Source organism: Podarcis cretensis (genome assembly GCF_951804945.1).
Source record: "Podarcis cretensis genome assembly, chromosome: 12".
NCBI classification, from domain to species: domain Eukaryota; kingdom Metazoa; phylum Chordata; class Lepidosauria; order Squamata; family Lacertidae; genus Podarcis; species Podarcis cretensis.
The window spans coordinates 61601620-61621309 of record NC_137181.1 but is presented as its reverse complement, the minus strand read 5'-3'; the positions used below and the strand labels follow the sequence as shown (position 1 = coordinate 61621309).

Here is a 19690-nt window from a genome sequence, read left to right as displayed (position 1 = left end):
AGATACGAACATTGCCAGAGGTGGATTTAGGGCAGTGTGACTGGTTCTGCCCTACTGGGCACCAAGCCCAGGGGGTGCTGTGGGGCGACACAACTATGACGTAGTGAATTGAGCAGAACGGAGGGCAAGACGCATCGGGAACGAATTTTGGGCTTGCACAAGGTGCCACGGAAATTTGAAAGACCAAAGGCGGCCCCTGACATTGCCCAGTGTGGCATGAGAGCAACCATGCAGCTGGTAAAAGGTAGCATGCAAAATTGGTGCCCATAATAGGCAACTATGAGAAGAATGCTGGTTAAGGGTCATTATGTAAATAGCTTAAAAGTGCCCCTCAAAAAAGATGTTAGTTCCTAAACTCAGATACCAGACTGAAATTTGGAATAACATCTCAAAATATTGGTCAATGGTGGGGTGGGGTGGGCGAATTATGTGTTGCTTGTTTCCTTTTGCCTAAGCTTCTTAAAAGCACAAACATGTTATTAGAAATGGCTTTTTCTACTGTGAGGCTTAACAGCATTCATTCAGGCCACTAGAAAATTCCCTGCATGATAGGAAGACATTTCAAGGGTCTAGTTTGTATTTAAAGGAATGAATGGAATTTGCTTCTAAAGCAGCTCATAACCCTTCACATGTGCACTGAGTTATTTCAAGAAATCTGGCAGTAATACAAAGGGAGCTGTAAATTCGTACAAAAATATAAATAAACTGCTGTGTTTCAATTTAGATGATCACAAAATGATGTACTCACCACATTAGAAGGCTCCAATTTCTTCCTCCTGGCCATATCTGTGATATTATTGGTATTATATATTATGCTCTCCATGCAACCTTTGAAATTCTTTCTACTGTTTGAACTTGGTTTCCCAGAAAATGGCATGCCACCAAACGTGATCTTTGAAAAGAAGCATGAAACATTTCAAAATAGAGTGACAATCCATTAACTCTTGCATTTTATTAACAAGTTTAGTTTTAAACACAGAACCACAGGTAATGTTAAGTGACACAAACCTGTGCAGAATTGATTTTATTATTATCTGCTGCCCATATTTGTGAAGACTTAACTAGATGAATCAACAACAAGCCTATGAACATATTATTTGATCTAGTGATGGTCCATGAGCTGTGATGTGGAGTTCTCTTGCCTACAGCAAACAACTGCAGCAGCTCCACCAATTTCTTGATCAGCAGGGCGATACAACTGGGAGCCACCAGGGAGGGTTCTTGTGCAAAGCTTTACACATCCTACCGATTACTATAATTTCCATTGGAAATAGACTGGAGCCAAGCTCAGATATTATCTAAATATTCTAGGTAAAGTTGACTAGAGAATCTAAACGTCTAAAAGGTTGGGCACATTCAACACTATTTAGAAGTGGAGGCACCTCCCCCCCCCCTTTTTTTTGCTTGAGGGTCACATTCGTTCTGGGAAGCAACCCAATAGTGGGTATAGCCAAACTCCTGCACGTGTGTGTGTGTGTGTGTGTGTGTGTGTGTGTGCGCGCGCACACACACACACACACACACAGAAACACACCACCCCTCCCTACTCATCCAAAGATCAACTTGATGACTGGGGAGGGTGCATTTGTAAGCTTTCCCATTCACCTCAGTACTATATCTTCTGCAGCAAAAACCTCTTGGGTGTCTTGGGTGGGGCAGTGAATATATCTGGTGGTATATTAGACCCCTAGGCCAGGAAGTAGCCATCCCTGATTTAGAAGGATGAACAAACTCAATACAATGCATGACATTCTAATTATATTCTAATTCCAAAATAAAAAATATAAGTGGACTGTCAAACTTAAGGCCTGGAGCCTTATTGGGCTTTCTGGGGCCAGAAGCTATTCCTTTACAATGGTGTGGTAGGCAGGCAGGGTTTCAAAGGGTACCCAAATAATCTTTGCCCAAGAAGGGGTATGCCGCTTAGATTGAACTAAATATTCTTTTTTTTTCTTAAAGATTTTCTTGTTTTACAGAAGTATATGTAATGTCTCTCGTATTTTTTCCATGTAACGTTTTTACAAAATCAGCCATGATGGCTGTGTGATGACCTCCACTGTTGGAGACAGTGTGCATCTGGATGCCAGTTGAAGGGTTTGCTTGTAGGCTTTCCGTAGGCACCTGGCTGGCCACTGCGAAGACAGGATGCCAGGCCAGCTGCACCTGGGGTTGGTTCCAGCAGGGCTCTTCATATCTTCTAGCCTACTTGTCAGTCTACCCCAGCACACTGTACTCTGACTGACAGTGACTCCCCGCGGCCTCATGCAGAAGTTTACCCCATCAACTACTATCTGATCCTTTTACAATGAGAGATGCCAGGGACTGAAACTTGGACCTGCAGATGCTCCACCACTGAGCGACAACATCTTCCCTGATGTTGCGTCTCACAATGGCACCGACTGATCTGCTCTGATGTTGCAATGGGCTTCGACAGACAGAAATGCCCCAAGCCATTTTTGCCATCTTTGTGGTAATAGCAGAACAGGGCTAAGTAATAAGGGAGAATTGAGAGATAACCAACACTAGATTAAATGATGGGCTTTTGAACTGCACAAGAGGCACAAATCAGTTGACCATTTTCAAAGCATTTTAATGAATACTGGTGGGCGTCATTTGTTTATTTGTACGGAGAGTAAGGGGTGTAATTGTTTACCTCATAGTCCAAATCCAGGTAATCAAATTCCCCATTGATCCGGAAATGCTGCAGATGCCTATCAAGCGTGAGGTTGATGTTCCTCCCATGGCGCTCTATCACTACAGAATGCCAGTGGTGGTCATCCAAGAGGCTACCTGTTGTCACAGACGTATGGCCATAAATTGACCCATATTGGTTGCTACCTGAGAGGAAGAAGAGGGCAGGAAATATTGAATACCTCAAATGTAAGGCCACGTAGTGAGTTGTCATGCCACTGTTGCTGCTATAATAAAATGCCCTGTCATTCACAAATACTATATTCTTTGTAAGGTAGCATTTTTTTCTAGTTACAGGTAGGTAGCCGTGTTGGTCTGCCGTAGTTGAAACAAAATTTTTAAAAAATCCTTCCAGTAGCACCTTAGATCACGTATAACAAACCACTTGGGATGTGACTAAGGGAACACAAAAAGTCTGAATAAACGAACAGTCTGAATAAGCTCTAAAAGAGTAATAGCCCAAATGGTGCCCTCTAGGTGTTGAATTTCAACGCCCGTGGGCAACACTGGCTAGGGCTGGTGGGAGTTCAACAACATCTTGAGGACATAGAATCATAGAATCATAGAGTTGGAAGAGACCACAAGGGCCATCGAGTCCAACCCCCTGCCAAGCAGGAAACACCATCAGAGCACTCCTGACATATGGTTGTCAAGCCTCTGCTTAAAGACCTCCAAAGAAGGAGACTCCACCACACTCCTTGGCAGCAAATTCCACTGTCGAACAGCTCTTACTGTCAGGAAGTTCTTCCTAATGTTTAGGTGGAATCTTCTTTCTTGTAGTTTGGAACCATTGCTCCATGTCCGCTTCTCTGGAGCAGCAGAAAACAACCTTTCTCCCTCCTCTATGTGACATCCTTTTATATATTTGAACATGGCTACCATATCACCCCTTAACCTCCTCTTCTCCAGGCTAAACATGCCCAGCTCCCTTAGCCGTTCCTCATAAGGCATCGCTTCCAGGCCTTTGACCATTTTGGTTGCCCTCCTCTGGACACGTTCCAGTTTGTCAGTGTCCTTCTTGAACTGTGGTGCCCAGAACTGGACACAGTACTCCAGGTGAGGTCTGACCAGAGCAGAATACAGTGGCACTATTACTTCCCTTGATCTAGATGCAATACTCCTATTGATGCAGCCCAGAATTGCATTGGCTTTTTTAGCTGCCGCGTCACACTGTTGGCTCATGTCAAGTTTGTGGTCAACCAAGACTCCTAGATCCTTTTCACATGTACTGCTCTCAAGCCAGGTGTCACCCATCTTGTATTTGTGCCTCTCATTTTTTTTGCCCAAGTGCAATACTTTACATTTCTCCCTGTTAAAAGTCATCTTGTTTGTTTTGGCCCAGTTCTCTAATCTGTCAAAGTCGTTTTGAAGTGTGATCCTGTGCTCTGGGGTGTTAGCCACCCCTCCCAGTTTGGTGTCATCTGCAAATTTGATCAGGATGCCCTTGATTCCATCATCCAAGTCGTTGATAAAGATGTTGAATAAGACGGGGCCCAAGACAGAACCCTGTGGCACCCCACTAGTCACTCTTCTCCAGGATGAAGTGGAACCATTGATGAGCATGTTGGCCAGTCCAGCTCTAAAGAAGTGTGGCTAAAAAGCAGTAACAGTAGTGCTTATGACAAAGTAACAGATAAGATCACAGCAAATACTGAGGTACTTTTCATGCAGAGTTGTGGTGAAACACTAGATTCAATAAATGGAAGGTCTGTAGGTCAGTGGTAGAGCGTATGTTTTGCAGGCAAGATCATAAAAGCATGAGAACATCTGCTTAGTATTTTGTAACGTGGTGTCTGTTTGTCCACCTTCTGAGATACCACAGAATTCTCCCACAGCCTGTAAGAGCTTGAGAACTGCCTTGATGGATCCAGCGTTCTGCTTCTCTCAGTAGCCAAGCAAACACTCCTGGAAGTTCCCAATAAGAGCATGCCACTAAGCGCTATGGCTTCCCCCAGGGCATGGAGATTCTTCCACCTGGCTATCATGGCTAAGAGCCACAGAGAGCTCTGTCCCCAATAGGAATCCTTGAGTTTTTCAAGTTATGCTGTTATCAGGCAAGAGCTAGCCACTGAAGTCAAGCAATGAAAGATTTTCAACTGCAATAAAGAACAACATAGCAGTAAATCAAGCCTGAGACATGTGGCACAGTCACCTTCTGAATTTTTTCATGTTTTGACTGCAATTTGATCCAAGTGTTGTGTTAAAGGATTCTTGGTTTCTAATTTCTCTTCCCAGTAGAACCTTCTTAACCCCATTTCTGACCTGAGAGTATATATTCTCACCTCAGCTAAGCACATATGTAAGAGATGTCATTTATAATCCTGATAACTACCTGACTGAACTAAGAAAATATATGGGAAAGGAAATGGAAATGAGGAGAATTTCAGAGTCATTCATCATAAACTGTGCAGGGTAAAGCTATGCTATTCTCATTTGCATGAAGCAAAAATGGCTGATCTTTATGCCAAGAAAAGGAAAAAAAGTGTAGTGGACAATGAGAGACAAGAACAGGGAAGACTCAAGTTTAACCCCCCCCCCCCCACCCCCGGCATGCGATGCCAGATTGTTTCAGACCGTAATGTATAAACCTGGCTAGTGAGTTGGTTCCAGAGTGTTCAGTCCCAGCTCAGCTCTGTGGATTCACACAGAATGGCCCTGGGCAAGTCATTCTCTTGAAGCTTTGGTTCCCCACTTGTGTATGGAAATGATGTTACTTGCCTGGAAGGCAGGCTTATGAGTGTAAATGAGACAAAGAGGGAGAGAAACTCCATTCACAGGACAAAAACAATTACAATCTGAAGATTGTTGTGCCAGAATTATGCAGGAGCTCATTTAAGGCATCTCATTCACATCATGTCTTTAGTAATTTTATCATTCATACCCTTCCCATCTGGTGTTAGCCACTAGGCCACATATTCTCCCTACAGAACCCTTCCTTGCATAACAAGGGCATTGTTTCTGTTGATCCCAGTTCATAGGGCAGTTCAGAGAGTCAGGACTCAAGGCTTGTGATATGAAGGAGAATCCATGACACAACCATGGCCAGGGACAGAGAGCCAGAGTCCGAGATGAAGTCTATCGATAGTCCACAGGATGCACCTTTTTTTCTGGTGTCAGAGTTTTGATGGTCTTGGGAGGAGAAGGGTTAGCACAAAATACTAAAGCTTTGGAAACCAATCCATATTCATTCCAAATGTATAAGAGGCTGCACTGCTACCAGCAACCGATTTCAACTCTTCTTTCAGAGAAGCATGGGAAACAGAAAACAAAGATGAAGAAAAGGATAAAGCCCAGTGCTGTATATGTCAATCAAATTAATGCAAAGCTAATTAATATGCATTTTTAAAACAAAAAACCAAGACCCTGAATCCTACCTAAATTTAAATTAAGCACCAGTTTGGCTTTTTTCAGTTCCAAGGTGATATAGTCTCCTTGCTGGCCTTCCCCATGGAAGATTACACCTTCACTTTCAGAGGTTTTAAATTTCAAAGCGATCACATCTTTCAACGTTTTCAGTGTTTTCTTCTTGTGACCAAATCTGTACGGTAATACAACGTGGCCATCAAAATTGATAACATCAGCCCCTAAAGGGAAAATATAAATAAAATGGTTTCTGAGCAGTTATGCATTACTGAGGCCATCTAAAACAAAGGCACATATATTTGGAGCATGCAATAAATGTAACACGTATCCTGAAACCATTTTTGCCCAGCTATAAGTTACTAAAATAATGTGAAAAGGAACATTATCTCAATATATTATTTAATGTTAGGTTTTCTTCTTTCTTACTAACAGGTGAGCATGGTTGTTTTTTTTTTTTAACAGTCCATTCTCAAACAATAATATGGTTTCCTTAGCTTCAACATAACATTTGCTGGTTCCAGCCCTAGACTGCTTGCAGAAAAATACAGAGAGACTAACCACTGGCCATCACATCCCTAAAACCCCCCAGGAAGGTTACAGAGCAATCAGACTGTGTTCTGCACACCATCAGCAGATGACCTTTGGATCAATGTTCCTCCAACCTATAGGTCTAGTTTAAGTAATGACCACTGTGAGAAGACCTCCAAAAAGCAACTACCTGTGTGAATGCTCCATGCCATAAATTTTAAAAGATTATTCACCTTTGCAACACCTGGGCTATGTTTGCATGTCATGGGTACACAGCAGATGATGATGATGATGATAAATTGGGTATAGTGGAAGGTATGGGTGATTAACCCTTTTTGGGCTGAGTGCCAGAATTAGAGTTTGTAAATCCTAGATTATACTTATATATAATAAATAATGAGTGAGGTTTTCTTACGTCAAATGATTCTTAAAATCTGTGTATTACTTATTTATCAAATTATAATCCCCCCTATAAAAAGAGCTGAGGGCAGAGAAGAATTTCTCTAAAATGTAGCATTTATGGTTCTTATGTCATTGGCTTATCTGCACTCAAGTTGCTATCATTTTAAATATTCCAAGTCTTTAAAATGTCCTTTCTCAAAACCTCCCAAACATTTACATGCCACATTTCAAGTCTTTGGAGTGTAGTAATTCTCAGTAATTCTTAAATCATTTCTTTAAGGGATGTCAGCTATCATGATTATTATTATTATTGCCATATTGCAAATGGGGACCATGGAGTGACATTTTCTGAATTATTAGCTGAGGTTAAACTTGAACCCAGAACATAACGACTCATTGGTCACTTTTAGCTACTACACTATAACAATTTGCAGGGTCTGAATATCTCTGGGATGGCGATGACTGCCCTGCCTTTATTTCCCAAATGAGTTCCGAGTTTGAGCCTTTATGTAGTCAATAAATAAAACATGAATTCAGCAATAAAATATATCCACCCATAGTTTCAGGGCCATACAGCAAAGTCCAAGGATATGTTGAAGTCCACTGCATGCAGCCTGCTTCACAGCAAGCAAAAAGAAAGAAGGAGAAAAACTTGCAGTGATAAACCCCTTGTAAGAAACAGTCCTTGTTGGAAAGAGCAGCCAACACTATCAATCCACACATCATCTTATGAAGTATACATTCGAGTGTAGGAATTAGTTCATAAATAAATGCAAAACTCAAATTAGCCACTTGTAACATACGGCATGTAGTCGAATCAAAACAGGGCACAAAATAACCAACATCCCAGTGTTCATTAAAAACCTTGGAAAAGACAATAAACCCAGCAGAAAAGGTCACCATGCTGGAGACGCAACAAAGCCTCCTTGTAAACGCATATTTCTTGTTTCTAAACTCATAACCACCAGGAGACATAACAGATCCCCTTTTAAATCTAATGATACCCACATTTCCTCTGAGAACAACCCCGTTTTCTAATTGTTTGGGGAAGCCACTGCAGAACCTGGCTGCAGCAATCACTCCAAGGGGAAGTAACATTTGGTACTTTCAGTGTTTTCAAAAGGCGAAACTCTGGTCTGCTTTACACTTGCTCATGCATCCATATACACAAAGGGCAATTGCACAGCACTGGGCACTGTGTGTGAGTAGTCTAACAACCTGATCACGTGAGGCTTTCTTGCCTGATCAGAGTGTTGCTTGGTGTGGAAATCCCATGCGACCAGTTCCATCTATTCAGTTCCTTCACGTTCCTCAGAATAGCAGGGTTGTACCATATGGAAGCAGTTCTTCTTGTTATGCACTCAATAAATGGGGTATTTAGATTTTTGCATATTGTTTTGATTAAAACATTTTTTCGGTAGTGTTGCTGCACAAATTTTGGCTAAAGAAAGTGTACAGTAAATTTGGGGGTCTCGCCCTAAGCAAAATATATTGAAGATTTCAATGGATATGTAGTCTTTCTATGAGGCTAGTGAAAATTCTCAATTGATTCTGTGCATCCCAGATTTCACCAATAGTGAAATTAAAAGTGAACCCAGAAGGTCCTCTTGGAGCAAAACATGCAAGACACTTTGGACGAAGACCAAATGATCTTGATAAGGTTAAAGAAGATGCTCTAGGCTCCTCCCCCTAACAGTTCAAAACTGCATTTTCTGGGTATCAGAGCACAGTCTTTCTTCAAGAATGGATATGTTATGCATTTGTAATAATAGCAATATAAACAAAAGTGCTTTTTCTACTCCCCAGAGATTGTCTCGCATGTTTGTGGAGGCCATAATCTTGAGCATGTAATAAAATGTGCTCTTCAAACTGAACTCCCTTGCCTGCATCCTCTCGCAGCTGGCTTCCTCATTATGGCACCCCCACAGCCACTGAATTACCATTCCCTTTGAGTCATGCAGCAGTCGTATTTTAGCATCTGGGGGCTGATCTAAAGTCAATTGAAGTCAATAGGAATCCATCCAACGGCTTCAGCACACTTTGAATTAAGCCCTAAAGGGAGATCTTCCAAAGGCATGTTGAAAGGGAATGTTTAACCTCATAAGCAAACGCATTTGGTGCACTGGCCCTTGTAGCATTTAGTTGAAAAGATAACTATAGGCACCCTGCAGTTACATCTTAACAATTTCCCATTCCTCTACTAACCACAAGCTATGCAACTGCTGGTCCCTTTCACCTTTAAAACTACAAACCACTTGAATAACCATCAAAAAGAGGGACAGCAAGGAAAAACATCTCTCTCAAAAGTCTTCCTGACCACATACAGCGTCAATTTTGAGACTGTTATATGGTGAGCAGATCCCATTCTCATGTTTCAGGGCCAGTTCACTTGGGAGGCCTGGCTGAGCATCTTGTGGTTTGCTCAATCAGAGCAACCCTGTTCAAGTTGCTAGGTTTTTACAAACTGAAGCAGCTATGTAGATATCCCCTGCATTGAGGCTGTGAGCCACACAAACTGTGGTTCTGAAAGGGTGCTGCAACAGGTGGCATTTAACTGCTAAAAACAAAACAAAACAAAACAAAACAAAACGGGGCAGTGGTTGCTGTAGTCCTTAAATGTTAAAGGAGGCCAGGAAGAGAACTGGCACCATTTGGTTTGTTGTGTGCCAAGGCCCCCATGACGGACAAGAGTATTTTGGTTTATGGGTTCAAATAGGCCACAACTTTATTGGTTACAGATATGAGCGGTTAGGTTTAGGCCAGCGGTTCTCAACCTGTGGGTCCCCAGATGTTGTTGGACTACAACTGCCATCATCCCTGAGCTGTGCCTTGCTAGCTAGGGGTGATGGGAGTTGTAGTTCAACAACATCTGGGGATCCACAGGTTGAGAAAGACTAGCTTATGCATTGGGCAAAGCCAGGCTATATCACGACTCCTGCCCGTCTGCAGGGAGTCCATCTAAGGGTAAACCACTAACAGGGATTACATCAAATAGTAATCCTGAGGGGTCCATGTTGGGGTTGTGACATGACTTCTGTCTGGGCATTTGACAGAATCCACACTCCCAGATCCCTTTAACAGGATATCCTTACTGCTTCTGAACTGCTAGGTTGGCAGAAGCTGGGACAGAGCAATGGGAGCTCACCCCATCGCGGGGTGAAATGCCAACCTTCTGATCAGCAAGCCCAAGAGGCTTAAGTGGTTTAGACTACAATGCCACCCACTCCCCTTAACTGAGACGGGGCAGGCAGAGGCTACAACCTCCCCTCCATCCAAACAAAGGCTTACCCAATGCCTAACCTCACAAAGTTGTGACAATTGCTACCAGGTAGGTGAAAACCAAACTGCTGGTGCCAATTTGCCAATTGGGGGAAATTCCTACTCAGCCACAACAATATGTCAGCTGACCGTTGTCCTTAGCGAGGTCATATCAGAGGAAAGCATGGATAAAGGGTGGGTGGGTTGGGAGAGCCAGTGCAAAAGGTGAGAGAGAAGGTCCCGTCTGGCTACCATAGTTAAATCTCCTGCAGCCACGTCCCCTCACAGCGCTGATTGTTCAGCGGGGCCACACTGGGCATGGCTCTACCCAGTGCCGGCAACATGGCTGGGACAACACAGAATGGGCTGCCAACTCCCCACTCCCCCGGGCAGATCACTGCCAAGTCCCGGCTGCCTGGCCACAATGCCGCCCACCGCGAAAGGTGAGTGGACCTCTTGCACCAGCAGTTTTCCCTCCATGGGGCTTTTTATGGGTATTTAACCTTAAACAACAGGGACCCTTGTTCAACCCAGGCTCTGATGTTTCTGCCATCAGAAGTAAATGGTCACCTAAAATCCAGCACTAAAGGAGAGGAATTGCTGTGGAATAGTCCCACACCTTTGATGCTACTGCTGTAACTCTCTGTTGTGGACCCCCATCCACCGCCATGCTTCAGATGGAAGAGTAATCTGGAGCAGGGAGTCTAAGGATCATCTCAATGAACAGCTAAGTATCTATGTGAGAACACACTCTTTAAGATATTATGTGTGCAGACTAAGCCATTAGAAGCATTTCCTGCTGTGCTCTGTTGTGGCCTTTTTATATTTTGTGGCTGCAGTCTATTTGGACTTTATACAGTTTGTGCATTCCAGACTATAGTATCTAAATTCTATTTTTTTTTTTAAACCCAGATCTCTGTTTTCTCATATAACACTATTCTGGCACGTCAGAGACAACCCCTCTGTATTTGGAAGAGGACTTTTGCTGCTGGGAGGGTGCGTTTAGACCCAAGCCATGCTTAACTGGTTAGTAAGTCTAGAATAACTCCCCAGTTTAAAAAGACGAACAAACTGTTGAACAAATAATTCAGGGGAAAAGCCTCCTGTTATAAAAATAGAATATATTTTTGCATCACTGGGGAACTCTTATATGGATTCCTTGATAATGTGTAACTAGCTTACCTTGTCTGCTGTGGCAGACTCTTCAAACAATTAAGTCAATTAGAAAGAGATGGAAACTATTGTCCAATAATGACCGCTCCCCACTTAAAACGGGGGGCGCCCTTTGCGTGGACGCGTGCAGCCCTGGATCTGGAGTGGCCCCATCAGCATAGGCTTTGCCTTCCCTCAGGTGGGATACCTGGAGGTCCCCGCCTACCCCAGTGAGTTGTCCAATCCCACCTGGGGGAAGCGTTGCCAGGGAAACCAGGCCAGGTAGGGGGAGGGATTACCTGCCCACACAATAGAGGGTGGATCTTACCTGGTAATCCTCACTTGGCTCCAGAGCTTCTCCCACCCTACCCACCCTCAGTTAATGTCTTCTTTTGCAGGTTAACTTTTCTTCATAGGTTTTGCAGGTTAACCTGTCTCCACAGGTATGCGGGCGCTGCTACGATAAGGTCACTGTTAAAGGGCCGGAAAGGAATTTCCCTGCATTGGCAGGTTTCACCTTTCCCGTAGCAAAATGTCACAACTTTGGCGGTATCAGGCCTTGGGCGGAATCCTTTAGTCCATCTTCCTCTTTGCGGCGGCGATACCAGGGTTCCCCGTTAAAGGGGTTTTTGAAGGGAGGCTTTGGCCGTACGCCGAAAGGTCGTCATTGCTCTCCCCTGCAGCGGTGGCGTAACGGGGGCGGCTATCTCTGCTTGAACATATGTTCTCCAGAGCCGGCCCATCCCCCCCCCACACTGGATAACCCTGATGCTCCCTAGGTCCCCGGCTGGGGACTAGGGAGGGAGAACGCCCAATGCCTGAGCCAAGGTCTACCCACATTTGAAATTTAATAAAGTTGTGGCCAATTTAATCCCATAGCACGTTGCCTAGAGTCGTTATTCCACATGACGGGGGGGACCGCTTGGGATCTGGGGACTCCGCCTGTCCACGGAAAAACAAAATTGATCCATTTTCACATGCAAAACTGATTTTGTAGGCAAATCCTATCTTAGAAATTGGAAAAAAGATGGTAATGTGGAAAAATTAGGTGGAAGCAGGTGTATTGACTTTGGAACAACTGATAGATGAGGAATATGAATTCTATACAGTGGTACCTCGGGTTAAGAACTTAATTCGTTCCGGAGGTCCGTACTTAACCTGAAACTGTTCTTAACCTGAAGCACCACTTTAGCTAATGGGGTCTCCCGCTGCCGCCGTGCCACCGGAGCACGATTTCTGTTCTCATCCTGAAGCCAAGTTCTTAACCCGAGGTACTATTTCTGGGTTAGCGGAGTCTGTAACCTGAAGCGTCTGTAACCCGAGGTACCACTGTACTTATACTGTTCTAAAAGATCAATATCATCTATCAGATGCAGCCCAAGGGCAATATCTGCAGTCACAGAATCTGGTAACAGCCCTGTTTGGACCGGCAGCTTTTTCAGCTTCTGAGACACCTGAGATACTGTATCTCCCATTAATCAATGGGTCAATCACATAACAGCACTTGCAACGTATGAACAGATTGCTTATAGACACAGATTTTGTTTGGATAAATATACTGACATTTGGAATGAGTTTATACAGAATATAGTAGGTTATTAATAATCATACACATATTAGGGCAATAGTATTATATATATATCTATATAATAATGTATGGAAATGCAACTAACTATATTTAGTGTATTAATTTATATCCTTTTTATTGTAATTGTAATTTTTTTTTTGCACTCCCCCCCCTCATTCATTTTCTCTTTTTTCACATTATTTCTTATAACTGAAACTATCTTAATAAAATATTAATTGAAAATAATAATAATAAATAGGGTGGTCTGTATCCTTGGTTGACCCAGTAAAATAATCAGCCTACACATGTGTTGGTTGATTCAGGATTCATACCCAATGCCTATGCCAAAGCCTGTTGACATCTGTCGTCCTGTGTTTATAGCAATTTTACCATTTTTGGGCCCTGCCGCCCACAGCTTCCCTGTCCCAGGGGACTGCAATTTAATTTAAGTTTACTGTTTTCAAGCCCAAGAACTGAAATGGAGTAGACATAAAAATGTGGAATAAAGAAAGTATATTTTTTATACGAGCTGCTAGGGTGGACTTCTAAACTTGCCATTATCCCAAAGTCTTAAGAGCATGTTTAGATAGTCCGCAGATGGTTAAAGGGTAAAATAGTTCTATCTGCAGAAAGACTGAAGCATGATCTCTATCAGGAGAGGTTCAGCTTACAACACTGTTTTATACTGCAGACGTATTCAAAATCACTGGTACACACACACACACACACACACACACACACACACACACACAAATTTTGAACTTCATTTTTAATATTACATGACCAGAGATGATGCAACATTATACATGGTCATAAATGAAATAGTAGAGCAAGTGTAATAATAGCCCCTGGTAAACTGTGGACATGATTTCCTTAACCACAACCTCACATGAAATCTACATAGTGCCACCCTGAAGATCCCAGGCCCCATGGAGACTAGACTGGCCTCGACCAGAGCCAGGGCCTTTTCAGCTGTGGCCCCGGCCTGGTGGATCACTCTCTCACAAGAGACCAGGACATCCTTCTGCAGGGCTTGTAAGACGGAGCCGTTCTGCCAGGCCTTTGGTCAGGGTTCAGTCTGACTCATTTTCTCTTTGTATAATTTTGGGGTGCATTTTAATCGACTGATTACTTGTTTTATGCATATTGTATTATTTATATGCTGTTTGCCACTCTGAGCCCAGCTCCAGCCAGGGAGGGAAGGGTACAAATAAATTATTATTATTATTATTATTATTATTATTATTATTATTATTACTACTATTATTATCTCTCTGTCTTCCTTCAACTCTCTCAAAAACCAGAAGCCTGCAAGTGGCTTTTAAGGCAGGGAGTGTGGATTCCAGGCAGCAGATCTGCACCAATATCTTGTATTCAATAGTCCACCTCTGGCTGCTCCATGTTCTCTGAAGGATCTTTGTAACGGAAAGGACCTTCCGAACTTACACCTTTATTTAAGAAAACACATGCTAGTAAAATAACATTTCCATGAATAACCTTGACTGATGGGAGTATCCATTGCCTGTTTTCCCCCAACACACACATTTGAGGCACATTTAAGTTACAAAATCAACCCAAATGAGGAGTTTTTAAAGGGGATCTGAAAGTATACATTGATTCCCACCTAGAATCATAGAATCATAGAATCGTAGAGTTGGAAGAGACCACAAGGGCCATTGAGTCCAACCCCCTGCCAAGCAGGAAACACCATCAGAGCACTCCTGACATATGGTTGTCAAGCCTCTGCTTAAAGATCTCCAAAGAAGGAGACTCCACCACACTCCTTGGCAGCAAATTCCACTGTCAAACAGCTCTTACTGTCAGGAAGTTCTTCCTAATGTTTAGGTGGAATCTTTTTTCTTGTAGTTTGGAACCATTGCTCTGTGTCCGCTTCTCTGGAGCAGCAGAAAACAACCTTTCTCCCTCCTCTATGTGACATCCTTTTATATATTTGAACATGGCTATCATATCACCCCTTAACCTCCTCTTCTCCAGGCTAAACATGCCCAGCTCCCTTAGCCGTTCCTCATAAGGCATCGTTTCCAGGCCTTTGACCATTTTGGTTGCCCTCCTCTGGACACGTTCCAGTTTGTCAGTGTCCTTCTTGAACTGTGGTGCCCAGAACTGGACACAGTACTCCAGGTGAGGTCTGACCAGAGCAGAATACAGTGGCACTATTACTTCCCTTGATCTAGATGCTATACTCCTATTGATGCAGCCCAGAATTGCATTGGCAATCCATCACAAAAGTTTTATTTTAATATATCCCTTCAAAACTTGTAAATGTATCAAATCTCTCAGACCAGTTTCAAAGATTTGAGTGCAGCCGGCTAATTTTTCTCTTGAAAAAGTCCAAAACAGGAAACACTGCCTTTTCTTCCTGATCACGCTCCATTCTTCCTCGTGGGTGTTTCATGTAGAAACACTGAAAAACATTTTCCCACAGTTATCCTCAATATGTCTACTGTGAAGAGGCTTTAGGAATTAACAGAGATATGTTCACAACTTTTGGAGATTTAAACCTGGAAGGTAAATGTCTTAAATCTCAGAGGCAATTTAAACATTAGTGTGCTGGGTTTTCTCCCTCTTCCTAAAATAAGCTGAAAAGCCAGGCATAATCCTGTATTGGATGGATTTTCTATTCTCCCCTCCAAAAAAGACTCCCCTCTCTCCAAATAAGAGAATTGTGTTTTATTTTTTTGAAAAAGGGAGCTAGCTGTGCCCTGCAAAATAATTACACTCGCAGTGAGGCAGGAGAGTCAGTGGAGTTCGGATGGGATCTGGAAGTCAGAGTCACATACTAAATTGTGCCAATGAGCAGTGACCTCGGGCGATGTGTGCATTTATCAGATAAGCCATGGATGTCTAAGTACACACAGCTGTCACGGTCAAATTCTAAATCAATTGCAAATGCCCTAGAAAGCAACAGACAAATCACTATACCCAGGACTTTTTCTAAGAAAAATGGGTGCCAGAACTCGCCATGAAGCTGTTACAGCTGGGCGACTCAGGGCAGATGCTGGTTTGACAACGGCCACATTCATCACCCCGAAAGGTGCTAAAAGCTATGGCAAGCTGTCTCCCTGGCTGGTTTGGGGGTCACCCCTGGTTCTGGTGCAGGTCAGGTATATGTGCCCCCACCCCCCTCGTTCTCTCTGATTCTGGCAGACGGCTATGACAGCTCAAACGCACATGTGTGCAATGGGAGAGGCCTGCCTGGAAAGCATAAAGAAGAGGAGGAGGAGGAGTTTGGACTTGATAACCTGCCCTTAGGGAGTCTCAAAGTGGCTAACAATCTCCTTTCAGAGCCAGTGTGGTGTAGTGGTTAAGAGGGGTGGACTCGTAATCTGGGGAACCGGGTTCGCTTCCCCGCTCCTCCACATGCAGCTGCTGGGTGACCTTGGGCCAGTCACACTTCTCTGAAGTCTCTCAGCCCCAATCACCTCACAGAGGAAGGGAAAGGAGAATGTTAGCCGCTTTGAGACTCCTTAAAGGGAGTGACAGGCGGGATATCAAATCCAAACTCTTCTTCTTCTTCTTCTTTCCCATTTCCCACAGTCCATTTTAAAACAAAGTGTGAACAGTTCAGAAGTAAGGCATTGCCTCGCAAATAACTTCTAGATATCTAACACTGTTTGCAACTGGTGGCCAAACACCACCAACTTATTTGGCAACTAAATTCTAAACTGGTTTTGAAATGACCTCTTGAGTGCAACTCAGGAACAGAGTTTGCAATAAATTATTACTCTTAAATAAACTGAATTAATTTGGACTCATCTGTGTCACAAGCTGTATCTTTCTCAAGGCAGTTTTCAGGCGGGAGTGAGGGGGCTACATTCTTCTCTCTAGGATAAAAATAGGACTTGGCAACTGATGTCAAGGAGTGACAGCACACTCAAAAAGAATGCTTATTAAAACTCTGGCTCCTTCTCCTACTCTGCTACAGATAAATCAGAGTTCTTTAGAGTGAGCTGTGAGGTGGCTACTTTGCCCTCACCTAGCTGCTCAGAAATCAGTCTCAAGTGTGTCTTCGAATGCAGAGTGGACATCTTCGGACTATTGAAGATATCATTAACTCCTTTCTGCACCTAAGTCATAATGCAAATATCCAAAATAAATTCAGCACCTCTGTCAGATATGAACAACATCCCATTGGCTTGCTAAGTCTTAGACAGAAGTACAAACAGAACAACAACAAAAATACTCCTGCAAACTGCAAAATAAAATAATAAAAGTATTAAAACATCATTGGGCACCCTCACTGTCTGTCCCTTTAATCATTTTTTTGGGGGGAGGGGGAGAAACACTATCTTACATGCAAAACAGGAGGTGCAGGGGGTTGGACTAGATGACCCTCGGGTCCCTTCCATCTACAATTCTATGATTCTATAAAAACAAAATGGCAAATCTAGGGAAAGTTGAAGCTGGAATCCTTCTGCCTGACAGACTAGCTTCCTATACACAGAGGGATCCCCTGCCCCAGGATGATTTGAAGATAAGAATCACTAATCTACAGAAATAAGTAATACAGTCCAAGAAGAATTGTACAGCATGGTGGTTCTGGACATCTAATTTTATTTTCTATCTTCTGCAAAATAAACAAAGGCTTGGCACACACATTTTTATAAGTTATGTATGCCTACACTAATTCAAACAAAACAAGATTGTAGTGCATTGCTGAGAAATGTTTTATTGGGGATTTCTGCTTATTGAGCGATGGATTATGCTGCCATCTTACAGATCCACAAAGCAATGTAAATTCTGAAAGACTTTGCCCTCCAGGGATACTATATAAGCAAGTAACAAGACTTACATTGCCATTTTATTTGGAAGTGCGCATATTTGAAAGCCTCAGTAATTTACCTTTTTTGTTATTACCATGAAAAAGGGAGAATGCAAACGATACCGATGGTGACGTCTTTGTATCATGCCAAACAACTCCCCGAGCCTCAGTCTCCATGTGTGGAAGTCACCCCATCTGCCTGAAGCTGCAGTTGTCACAAGCGCCAAGGGTCACGTTAATTGCAAACGGAAAGAAATCTTTAAATGCCTCTGAATCGAAGAACCCAAACTATAAGGGGACTGCCTAGATAGCACACAGCCATTTTACCGTACAGTTAGTGCTTGAATAGCTGTATCAGTCTGTAACTTCCTGGGCACTGCACCCACCCTACTTTCTTATTCCAATCTAGTCAGAGTGGCATGGATCCTGACATGAGAAATCAGGAAGCACATCATGAATCACCAGGTAGGTAGCAATACAAACCTGGGCTGGAGTGGGGGGGGGGGGGCTCCCATAAGAAGAGCAAATGCAACATTTTGTGTGCAGGACAGAAGGGACGGCTGTCACTACAGGCTATGCTGCTTGTGAACTTCTGGTGGTATCTGCCGGGCTGTGGTTGACTAGACCTTGCCCATCTAGCATGGCAATGCAGAAAAGCCTATGGGTTTCCTTGCTGGATAGCCCAGGAAGAGCTACCAGCCATGGAAGAATCTTCTAGTTAGTGCTGTGCCAGAATTGGTCCTCCTTTTCCTTAAAAGTGTTTGTCCCTTGTGAAAGAGGCTTCCACTTTTCTGCTTCATTCTTGGGACACTTTCTAAGAACTGTGGTGCTTGGCAGGGCTTTGAGCTTACCTTATCACTGTGAGGTGACCAGTGACTCTGTGTGTAAACATTTCTCCAGCGTTCTGGAGCTTCCCTGGCTGCCTGCACTCTGAAAAAGTCACATGGGAAGAGTTCCCCTGGGCTTTACTTGAAAGATTGCCACTCAGGAGGGCTGCAGAGTGAGGACCTCTGGTGAGATGATTTGTGCAGTGGAAGGAATGACACCTGCAAACACCCCTTGATCACCTCAAAAGACGCACCAAAAAAAATCCCCACCCCTCTGTAACTCATGAGAATTTCACTGGAATTTTCTCTCCCTTTTCATAACTTTTAAACTTAATTTCTTTTCCCATAGATGGGTGGCGAAGGGGGGTGGGGTAGAAAGGGTTTTTTTAACACATTGAGTATCAACGTTGTTCCCTAACCAGAGGCAACTGCAAGTCCTCATTATATTTGTCAATTAATTTGTAACCATCCCATGTATCAGGCACATTTTTGCAAGAATTGTTTCAATCATGTCTTTGATTTTAACCATTCATGGAAAAATTAATGTGTGAAAAAATCTTAACTCTCCTGACAATACATCCTCACCCATCAATAAAGACAATATTTCAATCTTTGAGGAACTCAGCCTTCCATCCACCTCAGACAGAAGAAAATCTATGTGTTCTCTCAAACACCAGAACACAAACCTCCAACCAGGATGATGAGGTAAGATTAAACCATATAATTTATGTATTATTTCTCAAGATATATTGATCTTTCCAAAATGCTTATTGATCTCTCTGAAATGCTTATTAAGTGAATCTATTGCTTATAAATTATGCCTTATTGCTGAAAATCTTATTATTTTCTTACTCTCAAGACACTAGAGGTAATGCTGATATTTATTTGGACTCTTATAAATGATAATTGGTGCCTACAAAAATAAATTAACAGCATAGCAGGCAGGCTGGTGACACTTTGGGGCATTGTAACTATGGGGTAGAGGAGGAACAAATATCCTTTCCCCGTATTTCTAGAATAACATCTGAAACGGGAACTCGTACAGGCTCTCCATGCATTTGCTCTTGGATTTCAAAACATCATTCAAAACAGCCCCAAAGCATCATTTTTCTGGCCCTG

The 19690-nt window shown here is 43.0% G+C and overlaps 1 protein-coding gene across 1 annotated transcript in view; it reads right to left on the bottom strand.

The window, feature by feature from the left end:
• Positions 1-19690, bottom strand: part of CNTNAP2 (contactin associated protein 2) — a 1037318-nt gene that overhangs the window by 489271 nt on the left and 528357 nt on the right. Inside the window, exons 5-7 of the mRNA XM_079947520.1 lie at positions 6066-6275; positions 2654-2838; positions 749-892 (exon numbers count right to left, since the gene is read on the bottom strand). Coding sequence (XP_079803646.1) covers positions 749-892; positions 2654-2838; positions 6066-6275 — 539 coding nt within the window. The remainder of the gene's footprint in view (positions 1-748; positions 893-2653; positions 2839-6065; positions 6276-19690) is intronic.